A 22,293-nucleotide genomic window follows, 5' to 3' on the forward strand; every position below is an offset into this window, starting at 1 on the left:
CAATGAACACTATAGTAAACAGAGTCAAACAAATTAGGAAAGATATTTGTAACTCTTTTGTCAAAGGGCTAATATCACTAACATGGAGTTTTTACAAATCAATAATAAAAAGGAACAACAATTCGATAGATAACAGAGCAAAGGATATGATCAGTTTACTGGGAAAAAATGTAATTTTTTAAATATGTATTTTAAAATTAAAATGTGTAGAATACAACTTACACACACACACACACATATTTGTATGTAGCTTCATATGCTGGATTGCCAAAGAACAAAGTCGGGTAACACTGTATTGTAAGGATGGGAAAGCGGGCACTCAGACATTGCTGGTGGGGATGTAAATTGGCACAAGTTCTGCAGACGATAATTTATCAGCATTTATCAAAATTACAAATACGTATATACCCTTTTGCTCAGCAATTCCATTTCTAGAAATATACCCTACAGATATACTTACATATGGCTTAAAATGGTAAAACTAGGGGCACCTGGGTGGCTCAGTCAGTTAAGCGTCCTACTTCAGCTCAGGCCGTGATCTCGTGGTTGACGAGTTCAAGCCCTGCGTCGGGCTCTGGGCTGATGGCTCAGAGCCTGGAGCCTGCTTCCGATTCTGTGTCTCCCTCTCTCTCTACCCCTCCCCCGTTCATGCTCTGTCTCTCCCTGTCTCAAAAATAAATAAACATTAAAAAAAATTTTTTTTTTTAAAAATGGTAAAACTATAAGGTTGTTAATCATTATAGCAATATTTGTAATAGCAAGGTTGGAAATAACCTACATATCCTATATATGGGATTGGTTAAATAAATTATGGCTTTGAAAATTGGAACACTGTAGAATACTGGGCAGCTATATAAAAGAACGAGAACATTATGTAAGGAATGGAATAGTCTTTAAATATATTATTAAGTGAAAAAAAGGAATCACTAAACAGTGTGTGCAGAATACTAACATATGTGTAAGAAGGTTTAGATGGAAATATATTTAGTTTTTAATGCATTAAATGGCCCTAGAAGGATTTAAAAAAAACAACACAAAATCCCGATAGCATTTTAGTTACTTGGAAATGGTATCTAGACACAGACATAAAAGGGAAGCTTTGCAATACATACCTTTGGTATCTTTTAGATTCTGAATTTGAGTATGTTATGTCGCCATTAGCAATTATCAATTAAAAATTTTGAATGTACACTTACTGTCCCAAGGAATTGAGATTATTAATATAAATAAATATTGAGAGACCTTGAAGAAGTACTGGGAGTAAAAAAGTAAGAGGGTGGGGTCATGGAGGAAAAGGTTTAGAAAACAAAAACACCAGACTGTGATCTGGTTGAATCTGTAGCTGAAAACTCCAGATGTCTTACTCTTCTGTTACAATGCAGTGCAGTTGGTTTCTCTGGAGTTTTCCAAGTGGCATATATTTCTTCTCTCTGGATACAGTCATTTGACTTTTTTTCAGAAACAGTGACAGGAATTACTATGAAATTGCCTTCTGCTTTTCTGTGGGCCAGTCCTCGAAGAAGGCAGAATGAGGTTAGGGCAGTGAGTTCTGTGGATACCCGCAAGGGTGGAGGACTCGGCTTCTCAAGATCTTGGGCTCCGAAAGGATAGTGGTAAAGACCACTGAAAAATGCACCCTTTATGCAGACGACGTCCAGAGAAATGGAAAGACCAATCAAATGTGAAAATGTCAGCTCCAGAAATAAGAGAAATGAGGCGTTCTACCCTGAGTTGAGGGTATAGTGGCCGAGCTACACTGCCTTCGGCTTACAGTACCCTCCTAGGAATTACTGTGGCCTGAGTGTTGCAGGTTTCATTTTCTCGTCACGCTCCTTGGTTGGCTTTATGGGAGTGGTCTCATCAGTGGCACTTCTTTGTTGCCTTTGCTCAATGCTGCCTGTGTCAAGCCTTATCTACAGAGCTATTGACTGAGAGTTACTGGGGTGGTTTTTTGATTGTTTAAATCCACTTCTGGCCCAGTAACTTCTGGTGGCTGTAAGGGATGTTGATATTAATAAGTTTGGGGTGTGTATGGTATTTGGGAAGCTTCCTGTTGTTCCCATTTCACCTCCTTCCTCTCTGCCGATCCATCACTTGAGTTGAGGTGGAGTTCAATTTGAGAAAATGGAGTAGGTAGGAAAGTGATGTCGAGTTTGAGGATGAAGAGACTGTTTTGGCCAGATCCTCTTCTGGGTAGTCACTGAGCTCTGCTGATGCTAGACAGAGGCTGCTGTAAGCCGTGGTTTACCTTAAAACTCCCTTCAGATGCTGCTAAGGAAATGAAACAACTTTGTCTTTAAAGACAAAGTCCTAAGGAATCCTTACATAACGACAGAGAAGATCTGGGTGTTACATGCTATCACCTCATCTGGCACCTCAGACGTTTTGGGTTAATTACTATGTACTTAACTACAAACTAGTTCATATTCCAATTGGTTTAGGTTTTTTTTGCCTGATAAATTTTGACCCACTAGGATGGCTCTAATCAAAAAGATAGGTAGTGATGAGTGTTGGCAAGAATATGGAGAACTTGAACCCTCACACATGACTGGTAGGAATATAAAATGGTGCAGCTGCTTTTGAAATCAGTTTGGCAGTTCCTTGAAACGTTAAGCAGAGTTCTCATATGACCTAACTATTCCACTTCTCAGTATATACCTGGGGAAAATGAAAACCTATGTTCATATAAGACCTTGTTTGTACACAAATGTTTATAGCAGTATTATTCTTTTTTCAAAAAAAAAATACAAATGTTTATTTATTTTTGAAAGAGAGAGAGAGAGAGTGTGTGAGCAGGGGAGGGGCAGAGAGAAGGAGACACAGAATCTGAAGCAGGCTCCAGGCTCTGAGCTGTCAGCACAGAGCCCGATGCAGGGCTCGAACTCATGAACTGCGAGATCATGAACTACGCTGAAGTTGCTTAACTGACTGAGCCACCCAGGTGCCTCCAGTGTATGATTTATATATTTATAAATGAATGATAAAATTAATAATTGTCAATGTTTTTTCTGCATCCTGATTTAAAAAAAATAGTGTTCATTTATTTTTGAGAGAGAGAGAGAGAGCACGCATGCATGCAAGCAGGGAAGGGGCAGAGAAAGAGGGAGACACGGAATCCAAAGCAGGCTCCAGGCTCTGAGCTGTCAGCACAGAGCCTGACGTGGGGCTTGAACTTACGAACTGTGAGACCACGACCTGAGCCGAAGTCGGACACTTAACCGACTGAGCCACCCAGGCACCCCTAGCAGCATTATCCTTAGTAGCCAAAGAATGGAAACAACCCAAATGCCCATCACTGATGAATGAATGAAATGCAGTATATCCATGCAGTGGATATGATTCAGCCATAAAAAGGAACGAAGTACTCATACATGCTATAATATGGATAAGCCTTGAAAATATTCTGATTAAGTGGAAGAAGCCAGTCACAGAAGGCTACCTATTATAGGAGTCCACTGATATGAGATGCCCAGAATGGGAAAAATCTATATGACAGGAAGTAGATTAGTGATTGCCAGGGGTTGGGGCAGTAGGGAGGAGGAAAAGGGAGTTTCTTTTTGGGGTGTGAAAATATTCTGGAATTAGTGGTAATAGTTGCACAACTTTGTGAATATATTAGAAACCATTGAATTGTACACTTGAACGTAGTGAACGTATTGTTAAGAATGACATCACAAAAAATTAAAAATTGTTTAATTTATACACACAAGTCCATATTTATCTGTCTGGGTGTAGAGATGGTGTCAGATGCAACAGTTATCGAATGCAGATCATTGTGTTCCAATGCATGATTGCCGGAAATGTTTAGCTCTCCTTAATTTGTTTGTAGGCAGCATCGCCTCCTTCCAGGCTCCAAATGCCAGAGTTCGGCTAGTGGTCCTTGCCCTTGGAGTGTCTTCCTCGTTGATAGTACAAGCCGTGACATGGTGGACAGGAAGTGGCTTACAAAGGTATGGTATCTTATATCCATTGACAAAGGTTCGTATCTTAAACAAGTGTGATCATTTACCAAAGGGAAAGTTGGGACCAGGAATTTAAGTGGTAGTATTTACTTTGCACACAGCCTCTAGAAGTCTCACTTTTTCCCCCTTTTCACAAAATCGGAATGCGAATACTTGCCATCAGTCTCCACGATGTTTTGAGAATTAGGAAATTGCAACAAGTTGCCTAGGTAATGGGCTTTATAAAGGCTGAAGATGAAGGCATGTTCATTACTGCAAATTACCAACAGGGCTACGTTATAGACTCATTCTATGAAACTATGAAATTCACTGTGACCATGGTACATTGAAAGCACATAAAAAGTTATTAAAAATACTTTTGTTCTTACAGGTACCTCAGAATCTGGGGATTCATCTTAGGACAGATTCTTCTTCTTGTTCTCCGCATATGGTACACTTCACTAAATCCAATCTGGAGTTATCAGATGTCCAACAGAGTGATACTGACATTAAGTACCATAGCCACACTTGATCGCATTTACACAGGTAAGCGTACGCCCAATTTATTTAGGGATCTGCGCTCTTGCATAGTTTACTTATCTGAATGGAACACATCTTGAAAAGATAAGAAGTCTTTCTGCATTTTGCCTCTGTTTCAATTTTTTGCTCCCTCTGAAAGAGTAACCAGCACAGCCAGTGGATTATTATCTAGGCAGAAGGCACTTTTTCCTTGCCAGAACCGAGGATGAAACTAATAAGCCATTTCTGGCTTGTATCAGTGTGGAGTGGGAGAGTAAACCAGGCTTGAGACTCCCAGCTGGCTTTCAGTTTGTCTTTCTCCCCTCTCCCTCTGGATGGGGCTGAGGGATGAGACCCTTCGTTTCTCTTCCTCCACACTGACCCCCGTATATCTCTAACACTGTGAGAAGTTATTCATGAGCAAGGGCTCTGGGAACTATCTGGGTTTTTTGTTTTTTGTTTCTTTTTTTCTTTTCTGGGAGTCTGAAGATGTTTAAGCTCCAAGTCTGAAGGTTGAAAAAGAAAGGAAATCTTGCATATAATCTTGCATGATTATACCAAATCACCTGTCTCTCTTTGGAGCTGACTTTCTCAGAGACATACACATCCCCAGCTTGCATATTTATTCCATATGCTAACTTGAGATCCTTCTGAAAAGAAGGGAGAAGTGTTACTAGATTCTGGTTAACTTGCACCTGGCTTTTTGTGTGAGTCTCAGTGAGTCACTGTTCTTTTGTCAATACAAGGAGAAATCTCACAGATTAATGGAAGTTTAGAGGGTTTTGGCTCAGCATGAACAAAGTGCTTGTATAATCCGCCTCTCGCCCCAATTTTGGCATGAAACAGGGACAGTGAGAACAAGGGAACATCATTCAAGGATATTGGTCAAATGACATTACTATTAGAACATTTAGAACTCAGTCTGGTGCCCTAATATATGCTTTATGTTTCATAAAACACTAACATTGAAAGGTGGAAACTCAGGCAGCAAATTTCACAGGTACAGGCTGATAAGGATCTGAACTTCAGGGTATCATTTACATTTCCTGACTTGAGTTTTCTTTTTTTCTCGCCTCTGTTTTAATTTATGTGACCCAGTTGTTGGTCCCTTCCTGTTTTTGCCCCGTACCTCATTTACAAAACCCCAGACTCCTCATCAGTTTCCCCAGAATATCAGATCACACCAGGCAATTTTGTAGTTTTCGTGAAGATTTGCTGGGTCCTGGGAGAGGGGTCCCCGACCAGAGTCCACAGCAGCGGTGCTCCGCAAATTCAGTTTAGGTCTCCCTCTTCCCCACCCAAAGACTGCTCAGTCTCCAGGCCCTGGCCTCCTTTGTCTTCACCACCCTTCCCATCATCCCTGTGGCTCACAGCTCTGCTTCTCTCCCTCTGACTCCTTTATTGGTAGAATGGCTCTCCTCCTCCTCATGAAACAGACCCTAAGACTTTCTTCTGTCCTGCAGAGAGCTTCCCAGTAGCACGGGTCATCTGTCCAGCAGGCTGTCTGTTCTTACAAAGACATTCTCCTGCCAGCATTTTCTCCGGTTGTTACGTTTTTGTGTGTGAAGTCATTGATGCAGTGAAATGAGACCTCTTGGTGAAACAGCCCTGGAAAGTAGGGAATAGTTAGGGACACAGGTGGTGGAGTTGGTCTGCCTAAGCTCTCTTTACCAGCTGTATGATCTTGGACAAGTGACTTGTTCTTTCTGGGCCTCAGTTTTTGGATCTACTAAATGGGTCTAGTAACAGAGGTTACCTTGTAAAGTTGTTGCCAGGATTAAATGAGTTCCTATCAAAGGCTAGGAAGAGACCTGAAACTCAGGAACTGCTCAGTAAGTGTACGACATTACCCTGGGTGCACAGTGGGGTAGATGAGAGCCCTCTTTGGGGGTGGGGGGAAGGCGGGGACATGGCCTGGTGTCCTGAATATGTTCCACTCAAGTAGGACTGCATCTGTTCCCTGAACATACTAGTCACTTTTCCTGTATATATATATATATTTTTTTTTTTAATTTTTTTTAACGTTCGACGCGGGGCTCGAACTCACGGACCGCGAGATCATGACCTGAGCTGACGTAGGCCGCTTAACCGACTGAGCCACCCAGGTGCCCCTTCCTGTATATGTTTTTGCTCATACTGTTAACTTCACATGAAGTAAAGAACTCGCTGCATTTTCCCTTGTGAAATCCCAAAATGCTTGGTTCTCCCCAAAGCATTCCTGATCTAGCCTGCCTGAAATCATCTCTCACACCAACTAGCTCTCAGCACGTTCCACTTTGTATTACAGTGCCACATCTTCCCTTCTAAAATAAGCTTCTTGAAGCCAGGTACCATTTCTTGCTTGCTACAAGTCTGTGAAATATAGAGGGTACATTTTCATGTAATTGACCATTTCCCATTTTTTATCCTAGATGGCGACTGCAGTAAGCCAGAGGGGAAAAATACTGGAGTGGCAGTCAAGGGCGTGGCCTCCAGACCTACCTGGTGCCTGGCAGGAGCTGCCTTTGGCAGTCTCGTGTTCCTCACCCACTGGATTTTTGGAGAGGTCTCGCTTGTTTCCAGATGGGCCGTGAGTGGGCACCCCCATCCAGGGCCAGATCCTAACCCATTTGGGTGAGTGTCAGTTTGGAAGCCATCAAGGAATTGGCTGTTAAAGTTGAAGGAAGAAATACTTCTTTTGTTGAGCAGCTAGATCTGCGCCAGCCAGGTATTTCATATTCTACTTTCCCTAGATAGCAACAATGTTGCATGACATTACTGCGTACTGTGGAGGGTGTTTGCCCTGTGCTGAAGAGTTGCTAGAAAGCAGACAATGGAGGGCTGAAGGTTGTGCCCGGTCAAGTAAGGTTTTGGAAGCTCCTGCTTGGGTGTGCTGAGGAAGTTTCCACATGGGGGAGCATTCTCAGGGGCAGAGAAGACATGCTGCTGCCATTTCCTTCAGACCCCTCCTTACAGTTATGGGCATTTGATGGGACGAGACCACGGTGCCCTGATGAGAGAAAACAGGTTGGCAGCCTGGGCATCGATCTCTATTCTCTGCGAAGGAGGGACGCCCAGAGAGATCTCTGCATCCTGTGATATTTTGGGACTTGCTCCAACCATGGGGCACCCAGGGAGTCAGCAGTCTTGAGATTAAGTGTTGGAACCAGCGTATGCCTGGTCCTCATTAACCCTGTCTCTAATCTTTGGGATACGTCTTTTCTCCTGTGTTCAGGCCCAGCCTTTCATGTACAAAGATTGGAGGAACCTTTAAAACATCTGCCTCAGATAACTGTTTGCTCTTACAGTGTGGAGGTTCCCACATTTGGCAAATGCCTGGTGGATCCTTCCCCAGCAGACATGAGAGCATACCCCCAGGTGTCCAGGTTTGGACTCAGAAGTTCCCAGTCCCCAAACACGTTCGTCTTCCTCCATGCCTTGCTTCACCCTTCTTAGCTATCACTCCGTCATCCGAGCCAGAATCCAGGAGTCCTCCTACAACTGTGTCTTTCTCATTTTCTGTGTCTATTTGGCATTAAGTCTAGTCAATTCTACTACTTCTCTCAGATCTATCCCTTCCCCTGCGATCCCCACCCTATCTGCCTCGGTGGAGCCCTCACCATCTTTCATCTAGGCTTCCTCTCTTGCTTCTTCATGGCCTCTCTTCAGTGTGGCCTTCTCTGCACTGCCCCCACTAGCCCCGCCCCCAGTGAACTCTCCAGAAATGCACATCTAACTCCATCACTCCCTGGCTTAGAACCTTTAAGTGGTGTTTCCATACGAGGTCATGTGAGACAGGATCTGTTCCCCCACCCCTCTTACTTTTACAGACACTTCCTACCTTATCCCCGTGCTTCATCTGGGCTGAAATCACTTCCAGTTCCCTAGAAGTGCTGGACTGTTCCAGGCCTTTGTCTGCAAGTATGTGCTCTTCCCTCTGTCTGGCTGCCTTCTATGCCTTGGTGTCCTGGCAAGCTCTTACTCACCCCTCTAAACCCAGCTCAAGCATCTACTCTGTGAAGTCTTCTCTGATTATCCCAAGGGTTCCTTTATGCTACATACTACCTTAAATTCCACCCTTACCCTCTTCTGTCTTTTATTATTATTCTGTATTACAATTTTAAAAAACATTACAGTTAGGGGTGCTTGGGTGGCTCAGCCAGTTAGTTAAGCGTCTGACTTCGGCTCAGGTCATAATTTCACAGTTCATGGGCTCAAGCCCTACATCGGGCTCTGTGCTGACAGCTTAGAGCCTGGAGCCTGGAGCCTGCTTCAAATTCTGTGTCTCCCTCTCTCTGTTCCTCCCCCATTCATGCTCTGTCTCTCTCTCTCTCTCCTTCAAAAATAAATAAAAACATTAATAAAAAAAATTTTAAAAAGACCATTACAGTTATTTTAGATCTTCCTGCTAGACAGTAAGCAACTTGAGGGCAGGGAATGGGAAAAAGAACTACTATTTATGATTTAACTCTGTCAGGCATGGAGCTAGGAAGTTTCCATATGTTAGCTCACTCACAGTTTGTATCTTTTGATCCTGGATGCCTTCGCATATTTGGGAGGAAGGGAAAGAAGGAAGAAAGGCACAAAGGAAGAGAAGGGAAGGGGTTTCTTCCCATGCATCAAAGCTTTGTTTCGAAAATTCCCTTTAAAAATAGGCATCAGTTATATGGAACAGCAGAAGGAGAATTGGGCCAGGCTTGAGGGCTGGAGTCCTGCTCAGCCAACAGTAACTCATCATTCGACTGTGGACGAGTCACGTCGTGTCCCTGGCTTTGTTTTTCTCACCTGTAAAATGAGGGGCTTTTTTGGTAGACGTGTTGTAATTCGGTCTGTTGGAGGGAGGCATTGAAGATGGAGATGTAGCTCATGGGACCAGCATTTCCCTAACTGTGTTCTGTGGGACACTGGTGTCTTGAGATGTTGATAGATACCCTGAGAGAAAAAGGCAACGTCTCCTAAATCTGCACTTCGTATTCCTCTCTTTGTGATTCACAGTGCACATCCGCAGACGAGAGACCTCCTGGGAGTTTCTCAAACTTATTTGAAAATAGAATTCCCGGGCGCCTGGTTGGCTCAGTTGGTTAAACATCCGACTCTCGATTTTGGCTCAGGTCATGAGTTTACCATCGTGAGGTGGGGCCCCACATAGGGCTCCTAAGCTCCGCTGAGCGTGGAGCCTGCTTGAGATTCTCTCTCCCTGTCTCTCTCCCTCTGCTCCCCCCCCCCCCGCCAACTTGTGCATGCTCTCTTTCTCCCTCCAAAAAAAAAAAAAAAGTAGAATTCCTCTTTTGGAACACCTGTTAACATCTCATAAAATTAGTGTTTCTCAGAACCCTGCTGGAGAAATGTTGCATTAGGCTTTCATGAGTCATGACCATCATAGTAGAAATCGCTTTCTAAAATCCATAAGAGATTGCATCCCAGGTAAGTGTTGATGCGGTAAAGAGGTGAGGGATGGGAGAAGGGTGAGGGAGGGGCCCAGAGCGTACCGACGGGACGTTGGGAAGCCGAAGGATCAGTGCTGATGGTAGACCCTGAGAGAATGAGGAAGCTAGATAAACTGTGTCTTCCTCATGCTTCCAGTTTCCCATCAGCCCGCCCCAGTGCTCCCGGCCTTGGGACTCTTACCACTAGTGCTTTCCGCCTTCTGATATCCTGAATTATTTATTAATTGTGTTTACTGTCTGTTCCTCCCTCACTGGAATGGGAGCCCTCGGGAGGAAAGGGATGTTTGTTCATGGATGTATCCCAAGCCCCTAGAACACAGCCTGCATGCACATAGTAGGTCCTCGTAAACATTTGTCGTTGAATTGGGGATACAAAAAAATCAACAGTGTCCTCCACGGCCATTTTTCACATCTGGTCTTCTGTAGACCCAGGGTGATCCTTCACCTTGGAAGTGGGGGTGGGCAGGATAGTAGCCGAGAGCCTCACTCCAGGGCCTGATGACCTTTTTGGGTTTCTGAGTCCTAGCAGAGCTGCTGTGTATGACCTCTGACAGGTTATTTAAGTGCTCTTTCCCCCAGTGTCTGCCTCTGCAAAATGGGGATAATAAGAGCATTTACCTTAGAGACTTGGGAAGATTGAGAGCCTAATAAGATGCAAAAGTCTTTTTTTTTTTTTTTTTAACGTTTATTTATTCTTGAGACAGAGAGAGACAGAGCATGAACGGGGGAGGGGCAGAGAGAGAGGGAGACACAGAATCGGAAGCAGGCTCCAGGCTCCGAGCCGTCAGCCCAGAGCCTGATGCGGGGCTCGTACTTGCGGACCGCGAGATCGTGACCTGAGTTGAAGTCGGACGCTTAACCGACTGAGCCACCCAGGCGCCCCAAGATGCAAAAGTCTTAAAACAGTGCATGGGAGGTAGTAAGTGCTGTGTTTTTTAGCTTAGTTTATGTTGTAGCTATTTAATTGAGTGCCACGTGGTAGCTATTATTGCTTCTGGATATTCCCCTAAAGTGGAGTTAAATTTTTTGATTCCTCCTCCTGCAACTTTTTGCCCAAGTAGCAAAAGAATGAAGCAGTTTGTGGTTGTTTTAAAACTCACACAACTGTCGATTATTTATACAGTTGACAGCAGTCCCAGAAAGGCCCAGACTGTTTTGAGGCAGAGGAAGAAAAAAGAGGCAAACTAAATAGAAACGATTCCCAGTGACTTTTTCTCTTTGTCTTCGGCAGAGTTGTCACATGTCACATGTTACATGGCCAATATGGGCTATAATAGTCTGAGAATACTCAATCGCTGTGTTTTACATTGACCGTGAAAGATCGAAGATATCATTTATTTCAAGTCTGAGTTGCTATTACTTCAGTGTTCTTTTTTCTTGATTTCTAATGTTTATTTATTTATTTAAAAAATTTTTAATGTTTATTTATTTTTGAGAGACAGAGAGAGACAGAGTGGGAGTGAGGGAGGAGCAGAGAGAGAGAGGGAGACACAGAATCTGAAGCAGACTCCAGGCCCTGAGCTGTCAGCACAGAGCCCTGATGTGGGGCTCAAACTCACAAGCAGTGAGACCATGACCTGAGCCGAAGTTGGATGAGCCACCCAGGTGCCCCAATGTTTTATTTATTTTTGAGAGAGAGAGGGAAAGAGAGAGAGCACGTGCCCACATGCGTGCACACCTGAGCTGGGGAGTGGCAGTAAAAGAGTGGGAGACACAGAATCCATAGCAGGCTCCAGGCTCTGAGCTGTCAGCACAGAGTCCGGCTGGGGAATCGAACTCCGGAATGGTGAGGTCATGACCTGGGCTGAGGTTGGACACTTAACCGACTGAGCCACTCGGCTACCCCTCAGTGTTCTGACTGGATATAATATTGGTTTTCAATGAGCTCTTATTATCTCACTGGGTTTTTTCACACTCATATTATCTCTTGGATGTACCCAGAGGTAGGAGATGTATTTTCTATTTGGGACAATAAAATATTAATGATGGTAGATGTCCTACAGCACATTATTTTCTTACAGAGGTGCAGTTCTGCTGAGCTTGGCGAGCGGATTGATGCTCTCAGCTTGTTCATGGTTTCCTGGTACCAGTTTACTCTGGTGGGTCACAGGTACGTGGGTTTACCTGTACGTGTCTGTGCCCTGCATTCCACTCAGTTGACAATTTACTTCCTCCTCCTTCATTACCTCTCTCCTCCTATAGCGGCCATACTGCCACCTCACAGTGCTCACATACTCTCCCCCATCTCCCAAACAAGGCATGTGTGTCAGTAGCAGTTTTTTTTAAGTTTATTTATTTATTTTGAGAGAGAGGGAGAGAGAGCGCGCGCGCCTGAGGGGGGAAGGGCAGAGAGAAAGAATCCCAAGCAGGCTCTGCGCTGTCAGCACAGAGCCCGTCTTAGGGCTCAAACTCAAGAACTGTGAGATCATGACCTGAGCCGAAATCAAGAGTCAGAGGCTTAGCCGACCCAGCCACCCAGGCGCCCCTGTTTCTACTGCAGGTCTGAGGCGATAGAAGTCAGACATTACTGCATTGCCAGACCTCTTGCCCTCTCCAAGATTCCCTGCTTCTCTGGTTTTCAGGAATGCCCTCCTGAGCTTCTCACCTCTCGACTACCTTTGGGGTCCACGTTTGCTTATTCAAGGCTGGGACCCTCCACTCCCAGTCACACTGGTTAGGATTACAGGATATTGATGGAAGCCATCATATGTTAGGAGCAACTACTTATTTTTATGATTGACTATTTTATTACTATGCCTGAATTACATCACTCCTCTCCCTTCCCCTTAAAAGGCAGAAAATGGTTAGAGTTCGTTTTAGTGTTCAATAAAAAACTCCGCACTCTGTAACAGAGCAGTGAACTTGGTCTCTGTGAAGAGAGATGCCCTCTTACATGTTCATTAACCAGGTGATTCAGAGTGTGATTCATTAACCAGGTGATTCACTGGATGCCCTGTGTGTGTTCAAGACTGTGGATTGGTAATAGACGGTGTGGATCGACTAACGTAATAAGGAAATTTCTTTACATCCTAAGTGCTATTACTCTTGGATGGAGACATACGTGTAATTCTTTTTTTTAAAACTATATTTTAATGTTTATTTATTTTTGAGAGAGACAGAGACAGAGACAGAGTGTGAGCAGGGAAGGGGCAGAGAGAGAGGGAGACATAGAATCTGAAGCGGGCTCCAGGCTCTGAGTTACCAGCACAGAGCCTGACACAAGGCTCGAACCCGCAAACTATGAGATCTTGACCTGAGCCAAAGTGGGACGCTTAACCGACTAAGCCACCCAGGCGCCCTGACATATGTGTAATTTGAATAGATTGGCTCATTTAATGAAGTTAGCCAGGTCCTCGTCGTCCTGGAGCGGCATGAGCAAACTGTTGTAGTCGTGTTGAGCCCTTTTTACTTGCACATGTGTTTTGTGGTAGGCATTCTCTATGGCGTCTGTGGAAGTTAGTATGAATAGAATTTAAGAGTAACCTTTCTTCTCATCAGAGAGATGCCTCATGAGATTCCTCAAGAAAAGGGCCAGATACTTTTGTAAATGCTGAGTTTGCAATGAGCATATATAGCTTTTTAATCTCTATGCAGTTGGGGAAAGAACATGAAATACATTGGAGGTTTGTTCAGCCCTGATGTCATGCCTATTTTCATGGAATATAAGGAAAATGCTTAGTGGGTAGGTAATTGGCAGCTTAATTTTAAACATGGAAAACCGGGGGCCCCAGAAACATACATTGTCAGTTAAAAGACAGAAAAGCTGTGAACCTATAGTGTTATGCTTATACTTATTTCCCGAGATAAGTAGAGTCAAACCTAATGTAGTTTTGCTGTCTCTCTGAAGTGTTAAATAGGAGTTTAAAAGACCTCAGGGGCAAGCAGATTTGAAGCTTCTAATGGGCTTTAAATCTTGGTGGCAATTAAATTACTAAAATCAAAGTTCTATTAAAAGAAAAAACAGATGTGCTAAACGTATTGATAGGACCCCGGTGTATTTTACAGTGTTCCTATAATTTTATTGTATGAAAAATCTGATCTATTGAAAACTAACATGTTAGTTATTATAAATAGTACTGGAATATTCAGTTACTATTAATTCTGCTTGGTGTCGTGGCACCTGGGTGGCCCAGTCGGTTAGGTGTCCGACTCTTGATTTCGGCTCAGGTCATGATCTCATGGTTCGTGGCCTTGGGCCCTGCATCAGGCTCTGAGCTGGAAGTGCAGAACCTGCTTGAGATTCTCTCTCTCTTCTTCTCTCTCTCTGCCCCTCCCCTGATTGCTCTCTCTCTCTCTCTCTCTCTCTAAAGTAAGTAAATAAACTTAAAAAAATAATTCTGCTTGGTGTCTTAGATGTTGTAAAGATTTGGAGGACGTTATTTGGAAGGACTCAGTCTCCAACACAAAACAGTTAAGGTATAGAGGTAAGTGAAGAAGGCAAAGTGACCAACAGTGTGGGTCATATGCCACCACTGGTATAGAGGTTCCTGGTGGCTCAGTCAGTTAAGCGTCCGACTTCAGCGCAGGTCATGATCTCGCGGTCTGTGAGTTCGAGCCCCGCGTCGGGCTCTGTGCTGACAGCTCAGAGCCTGGAGCCTGTTTCAGATTCTGTGTCTCCCTCTCTCTGACCCTCCCCCATTCATACTTTGTCTCTCTCTGTCTCAAAAATAAATAAACGTTAAAAAAATATATATAGCCTATTTAAAAATATAAATTAAAAATAAAAACAGTAATAGTCAAGGGAATTTGAGAAGATGTTTTCTTTCCTTCCAGACAATTCTTTGTTATAGAAACAACAAAGTCATTCTAATGTCTTTCATTTGGAATATCAACTCAGGAATCATTGTTTTTAAAAAATAGCCTTTGTAAGCTGGTAAACAGGAAAAAGTCACTCTCACTAATCATTAGAAAAGTGAAACTCAAAATGTGATACTGTTCTCATCATTAATTTGGTAAAGATTTTTAGAAAGGAATAATTCTGCAGGGTTCAAAAGGTGAGACTTCTGGCAAGTCTTTTTTTTTTTACAGTTTATTTATTTATTATTTACTTGGGGAGGGGGGAGGGAGGAGTAGGGGATGGGCAGAGAGAGAGAAGGAGAGAGAGAAACCCAAGCAGGTTCCGTGCTGTTAGCACAAAGCCTGATGCAGGGCTCGAATTCACGAACTGTGAGATCGTGACCTAAGTTGAAACCAGGAGTCAGATGCTCAACTAACTGAGCATCCAGGTGCCCCAGCAAGGTTTCTTAACCTTTCACAAAAGCAGTTGCCCATAATTAATGATTCTTTAAAATGCTTTTACCTCCTGACACAGTACTTATACTTCAAAAAAAAAATTTTTTTTAGTGTTTATTTATTTTTGAGAGAGAGAGACAGAGGATGAGTGGGTGGGGGAGGGACAGAGAGAGAGAGAGCGCAAGAGAGACAGAATTCGAAGCAGGGTCCAGGCTCTGAGCTGTCAGCACAGAGCCTGATGCAGGGCTCGAACTTGTGAACCGTGAGATCATGACCTGAGGCGAAGTCGGACACTTAACCGACTGAGCCACCCAGGCACCCCAGTACTTGTACTTTTAAGACTCTTTTTAAAGGACTCTTTTAAGGAAATGAGTGGAGATGTAGTAAGAGATTATTAGCAAAAGAAAGATATTCCTCACAGCATTAGAAGCTTCATAAATGGCCAACAATAAGAAAATGGTTGCTTGTATTGTGGTGTGTTTATCTAGTGGGTGGTATATATACTTAAAAATGATTTAGAAAAAAACACTAATAATGTGAGAAGATGTTCTCGGTATAATGTTACATAAAAAGAAGAATATAATCTTCAATAAGTAGTATGGTTCCGCTAGTATAAAAATATTTTCATATGTACATAAAACAAGACTTAAGGGAAAATACATAGGAGTACTGGCTGTGATCAGCTCAGTCTTAGACAATTATTATTATTATTATTATTTTTTTTTTTAGGCAATTCTTAATTGCTTCTTTACAGTTCTGTATTTTTAAAATTTCTACGGTAACTGGCCATTACATTTATTTATTTCAAAATGAAAAAAATGTTTGTTATGAAAATAGCCATTATGAAATCTAAGTATTTTAAGGTCTCACTGTGAGGTTAAACTCTGTGGGTTGTAGAGGGCTCTGGAATCTGGTCCTCACGTTGATCTTAGCGATGATCTTGAAGCAGGGGTGGGGAGGATAGGTGGTTACGTGGCACTGCCCTGTCGTGGTACAAGTAGAACTTCCTGATGGATAGGCACCACGGGGCACCAAGAGGCTGGCTGGAACCACTTCCTGTTCCTTACTCCTTTTCTGCAGTTCTCACCCCAGCAGCGAGGAGCCTGCGGGAGACATCCTTGAAGGGTGGGTCACACTTCTAACAAAATTGACTGAATTGTCTATAAAAAGTCATATTCTGTAGAAAGGTGTTACACAGATGGCTTGAAAGTGGGGTGCCATGAGACCCTGATGTGCTGTTTCAGAACTGATTTCCCAGGAATTGGGACGAACGTTATACTCTCAGGTTTAGCTCAGCAAACTAGCAAACATTTACTAAGTGCCTGCTGTGGACTGGGCAGATGGCATAGACTTCAACACCTACCAGGCTATTGGGTAACGAATGAACTGACTGCAGCATTGCTAAAGCATCAAGCCCACCAATCCTCCCTCAGTCACATCTTTTGGGGATGTGAGCTTGGGAAAGCCAACTTACATATTGTAGGACAAGGGGCAGCGTTTAAGTGGATGGAAAGTCCTCAAGAAAATTCCTTAACAAAAATGTTCTAGAAGCTGCGCTGACTTTATGTGTTTTCCAATGTCCTGGATCCGGCTGGTTAAATTAAATGGACACAGTTTTGGTATTACAGAAAATTTCACTTCTTTAGAAGTTTGTTTTGTTTTGTTTTGTTTTGCTATTAGGGTCTTAACACAAGTAAGCTAAAAATGCCATTTCATTCCCCCTGTCTTTCCGGAAGAAATAGCACTGAGATTTACTAGATTCACACTCTGCCTCCACCTGTGCAAGTAACTAGCCGCATGACCTTGAGCAAATCACGTTAACCTCACTAGACCTCAGTTTCTCATCAGTCTGGAAATTGGACCAGGATGCCCTCGAGGTCCCTTCTGGCTCTGAATAGCTAGCTATAAATTGGTCACCCTATAAGCCCATTATTCCTTTTTTTTTTTTTTTTTAAGAAAATGGGAGAGACTCTTCTGCTTTTCCTGTCTGATTCTTTTCTTTCTCTGTCACAAACAGGAGCAGCTTCAGCTGCGGGCCTTCTTTACCTCCCCACGTGGGCAGCTGCCGTTTCTGGCTGTGTGCTTGCTGTCTTCACAGCGTCCATGTGGCCTCAAGTGCTTGGACATCTTATTAGCTCAGGGTCGGGCCCTGGGAAAGCCATGACCATTGCCATGGTATTTTATCTCCTGGAGATACTTTTCTGTGCATGGTGCACGGCTTTTAAGTTTGTTCCAGGAGGTGTCTACGCTAGAGAAAGATCTGATTTGCTTTTGGGTGAGTATATTTGAAAGGTCTGGATTAAAGTAACTGCTTGAAAATACCCGTCAGGCTGACTAGGATTTAGCACTTTACGTGACCTACTTTAAATAGGATAATTGTGTCTTTTTTTAATTATTATTAAAATAGACTCTCTTGATAAAAATAAAACAACTGGAGGAATGTCTAAATTACTACTTAAAAGATTTCTTAATTCATCAGTGAGTTTCAGTAATACTCATTACTGTAAAGGCCTTTTAGGTAAATTAGTTGTAAAAAAACAAACAAACCCAAGTTTAATCCTTAGTAAAGTATAAAGAGGTACTATGTAACAGTTGTATTACATGATAGGCTATGAAAAGTATGATCATGACGCTCATGTTGCTACTTGAGTGCTGCTCATAAATATATAAAGAAATTGGGATTTTTCTGGTTCTCCCAAGTCTTACTGGTGATTTTTACTTACCATATTTTTAACCAATAAAATATATTTTATATATATGAATCTTCGTCTAAATGATAAATTCCCAAATCATAGGATAAATATTTTCCATGCACCCAATTAAAATTTCATACACTTAGCTCAGTTGAGTATTTCAAAAATTGCCTTCTGGCAGTGATGAAATTACTGATGTATACAGGCATCCACAAATCAAATGTTGCCTATCATTTTAGTTTAAGTAAAACATGTCAAATGCTTCCAGGATAAAAATTGTGAAAAATTCAGGAGACAAAACATGTCAGTTAGGGATTCGGTTCTTTTGTGTTCACAAATGCAGTTTTCTCTCTGTTCGTTCATTCATTCAAAAAAAATCTTGGGTGCCTGTATGTTCCAGACACAGTGCCATTTGCTGGAGATTTAAGAGACATAGGGTCCTTGCCCATCTGGCACTTGTAGTAGGGGAAACACCATACATAAAATTAGACAAATCCTTACAGAATTATGGTTGGGGGTGCGGGCTGCACAGAGGTCTAGGCTTCTACCTGTCCATCCCCCTGTGCCCTTGGTATTTTTCCAGTAACTGTACGTTTTCGCATAAACTTTTCTACTCCCTGAGCTAGACATCTAGCAAGACAGGCTGATTTGGAAGATATATATTTTTTTAATTATATGAAATATTTTAAAACAGCTGAGAATTTGCTATTTTGGGTAAACACCCATGCACTCATCCAGCTGGAGGCATAAATTGCTGCATTTCCTTTGCAAGAACCTTGGCTTTGCAAACTTTGTGTTTCTTCTGGTTTCTTTCAGGTGTGTGTACTCTGTCCTGCTCTATCTCCTTGTCCAATGCCCTGCTTTTTCCTTACTCCAGCTTGCTTAGGGGTCTGCCATGTGGAGAAAACGAACAACAGTAAGAGCCCTTCTAAGCATATGTTTATTTCTTCAGAATGTTACGAAGTTGTGCTTTTTGAGTGCTTGCTGCCCCTGAAACTGCAGAGAGTGTTTTTTTTAAAGCTGCATACAACTAAACATTTTTTTAAGTAAGACTGCCATACTGATAGGGCCACAAAAACTAAGGAGAGTTGGTAATGCTCAGTGTAGCTTTTAATACAATTGAAAAGAATCTGTATTGAATCAGAAACTAGCAATAAACTTATTGTCAAGGTTACTCCAGCTATTTCCTGAAAATTGCATATAATGTTTTTTTGCTAGCCTTCTGCCTAAGCTTAACTTCTGCTTGACATTTTCTAACTTACATACCGTTCAGTCATTCTGTTTCCATTCTCATTGTATACAACTTCAGAAGTATGTAAACTTTACATATAAGTTACATCGTAATGCATCTGAATGGAGCTCGTCTTGATTGGCCTTATTGGCACGTGTGGTTGGTTCTAGCGTGCATCCACTGTGAGGACCCACACCCCAAGCCAGAATTATTGTCCCAGACACGGCTGTAGTAAGAGTCCACCTATCTTCCTTTCGAGTTCCTCAACCTGGTGCATTTGAGGTCTTTTCAACGGAGAAAACTCAGTCCCTAGGGCAGTTCAAAAGGCGCCTTTCTCTTGGGCTCCACCCTCCTCTGCAAAATCGACAGTGATACCCGTTACCAACCTAACAACGAAGAAACAGGAAATTAAAAGACATTCCTCATCAAGAAAACGCTGGAGTCTTCTCATTTGAAGCAGGGTTCCTAGAACCTCCCGTCCCCCCAATTTCTTATGATCAATTCCAATTATCAAAAACACTGCTGGAGTAATTGCTTAGGCACTGAGATAAATTAACACAATCACTGAATTTTCTGGGTATGTCCACTGAAATGAAATCTAGGAACCTGAAATTTACCATTGGGAGGATTTTTGGATTAGAATGTAATACATTCTTGCTTTCTCTTTTAACAGGGACAGTGATGCTAATTATTGGACTAAATATGCTATTTAGTCCTAAGAAAAGCCTTGACTTTCTTCAAACAAAAAACAGTCCTAAAGTGCTTTTCAGAAAGAGTGAAAAATATATGAAACTTTGTAAGTTTTGCTTTCTTTTTTTAAATCACTTAATTGTAATAACATTTCAAACATGTATGAAATTAAAGAGTATAGTGCACCCGCATATGCCCCCTTCACCCAGTTTCAAGAATCATTAACATTTTGCCAGTATCCTTAACAGCTGTCTTCCTTACTTGTTTGGGTGAAATACTTTGAAGCGAATCTCTGGTAGCCTCTCATGTCAAGCACAAATACTCTGTTGTTAGTTTTGCTTCACTTCTCACGTAGATAAGATTAGTTAACAGGTAGAATTTCCGAGATGCTTTGTTCTCATTAGAACTATTTTCTATTTCAAACTATTTATTTCATTTCTTGTTCTTTTTTGGGAGCTTAAATATGTTAACATTGGGAATATTGATGAACTGGAAACTCAAACATGAAGTTAGTTTACTATTCAATCTGACTGATTTCAAATGAACTAGATTAAATAGAAATGTTTATTGAAAGGATTGCATTTGCAGGTAGTGTATTAGGATACAATACACTACTGAACTACGTAGCATTATGTCGGATGTAAAGGCATGTAAAAACAGGTCTCCACCCTGAGTGACTTGATACTTGTATAAAGAAGACAAAATATTAGTGTGAAGAGATAGAAAACAAGCTAAATAAAGTTTTAGTGTATTTCTGAAAGAAATGCCACAAAGCAGCACCACCATTATGTAAACACCTTCATACTGTTCCATCATAATTTGAAAAGATTGTACTAAACTTTAGGGGATGTTTTCAAAATTTAGAGTTTTGTTTTATTGCTCTTACGTTTTAGGTAGGTCTCTTAAACTAAGATCGGCAGGTTTTGTTTGCTTATTTTTAATACTTTTTTTAAATGTTTATTTTTGTGTGAGAGAGAGAGCACAAACGGGGTAGGGCAGAGAGAGAGAGGGAGGGACAGAATCTGAATCAGGCTCCAGGCTCTGAATTGTCTGCACAGAGCTCGGTGCAGGGCTCAAACTCAGGAACCGGGAGATCATGACCTGAGCCAAAGTCAGACGCTTATTTAACCAGCTGAGCCATCCAGGCACCCCTTGTTTGTTTATTTTTAATCCTGACAATCTTTGTCTCTATTGTTGCTGTTGTTGTTAGTAGTAGTAGTAAGAGTATTAAGAACCAGAATTCTTTAGTTCATTCATCAAATTGAGGCATTTGGAACAGTTTATTTACAAAGTTATTTAGACAGTTTTGTGTAATTTTTAAAAGTGGACTTTATTTTTTAGAGCCGTTTTTGGTTTGAGCAGAAAGTATAGAGGTTCCCCATATACCCTCTGGCCCCACAGACACACAGCCTCCCCCACTACCAGTAACCACCAGAGTTTATTATTACATTTATTATAACTGAGGAATGTATACTGACACGTCACTGTCACCCGAAGTCCCTAGTTTACTTTAGGGCTCACTCTTGGTATTGTATGTTCTGTGGGTTTTGATGAATGTATAATGAAATGTATTCACCATCATGGCATCGTACAGAGTAATTTACCGCCTTAAAATCCTGTGCTCTGCCTGTTCATCGTTCCCTGCCTCTACCAATGGCAACTACTATCTTTGTCTTTAAAAAAAAGAAAAGAATAGACTTTATTTTTTAGAACAGTTTTAGATTTACAGATATATTGGGCAGGAAGTATAGAGTTCCTTCTCATACACCCCCTCACACCCCCACCTCCACAGTTTCCACCATTATTAACATCTTGCGTTAGTGTGGTGTATTTGTTACGACTGACGAGCCGATACTGAGTCCATAGTTGACATTAGAGTTCACTCTCTGTTGTATGTTCTGTGGGTTTTAACATAGGTATAATGACATCTAGCCACCATCACAGTATCCTGCAGAATAGGTTCGCTTCCTTAAACCTCCCCTGTGCTGCACCTGTTTATCCTTCCCTCCTTCCTCCAAACCCTGGCAACTACCCATCTTTTTACAGCCTCCATTGTGCCTGTTCTAGACTGTCAGTATCGTCTTTTAACTTGAAAATGTAATTTATTTTTGTTGTGATTGCTCATGCATTATGATTTATTTCTGTCATCTTACTTTGCTTTGTCTACTTTAAGTAGATTTCCCCCTATTTTTCTTCTTGCTTTCTTTTGCATTGATTGGGTTTTCCTTTTCTCTTTTTCTTTTTTTTTTTTTTTAATGTTTATTTATTTTTGAGACACAGAGAGACAGAGCATGAACGGGGGAGGGGCAGAGAGAGAGGGAGACACAGAATCGGAAGCAGGCTCCAGGCTCTGAGCCATCAGCCCAGAGCCCGACGCGGGGCTCGAACTCATGGGCCGTGAGACCGTGACCTGAGCCGAAGTCGGACGCTTAGCCAACTGAGCCACCCAGGCGCCCCGGCCTTTTCTCTTTTTCTTATCCTCTGCCTTCCTACTCCTCTTTCTAGTTTGGAAATTATATCTTCACTTTCTGCTCTTTTAGTACTTGGTTGTTATTTTTTTT

At 42.1% G+C, this 22,293-nt stretch overlaps 1 protein-coding gene across 1 annotated transcript in view; it reads left to right on the forward strand.

Annotated features, from left to right (window-relative positions):
* The window catches only part of CWH43 (cell wall biogenesis 43 C-terminal homolog), a 56,832-nt gene that overhangs the window by 2,439 nt on the left and 32,100 nt on the right, over nucleotides 1–22,293 (forward strand). The window contains exons 3-8 of the mRNA XM_047091979.1: nucleotides 3,830–3,950; nucleotides 4,333–4,487; nucleotides 6,872–7,073; nucleotides 11,908–11,996; nucleotides 17,136–17,393; nucleotides 19,716–19,838. Of these exons, the coding sequence (XP_046947935.1) occupies nucleotides 3,830–3,950; nucleotides 4,333–4,487; nucleotides 6,872–7,073; nucleotides 11,908–11,996; nucleotides 17,136–17,393; nucleotides 19,716–19,838 (948 nt within the window). The remainder of the gene's footprint in view (nucleotides 1–3,829; nucleotides 3,951–4,332; nucleotides 4,488–6,871; nucleotides 7,074–11,907; nucleotides 11,997–17,135; nucleotides 17,394–19,715; nucleotides 19,839–22,293) is intronic.

The sequence above is a fragment of the Lynx rufus genome, unplaced genomic scaffold (genome assembly GCF_022079265.1).
Source record: "Lynx rufus isolate CCGP_SWC_20201006 ecotype Redwood Valley unplaced genomic scaffold, mLynRuf1.p SCAF_3, whole genome shotgun sequence".
NCBI classification, from domain to species: Eukaryota; Metazoa; Chordata; class Mammalia; order Carnivora; family Felidae; genus Lynx; species Lynx rufus.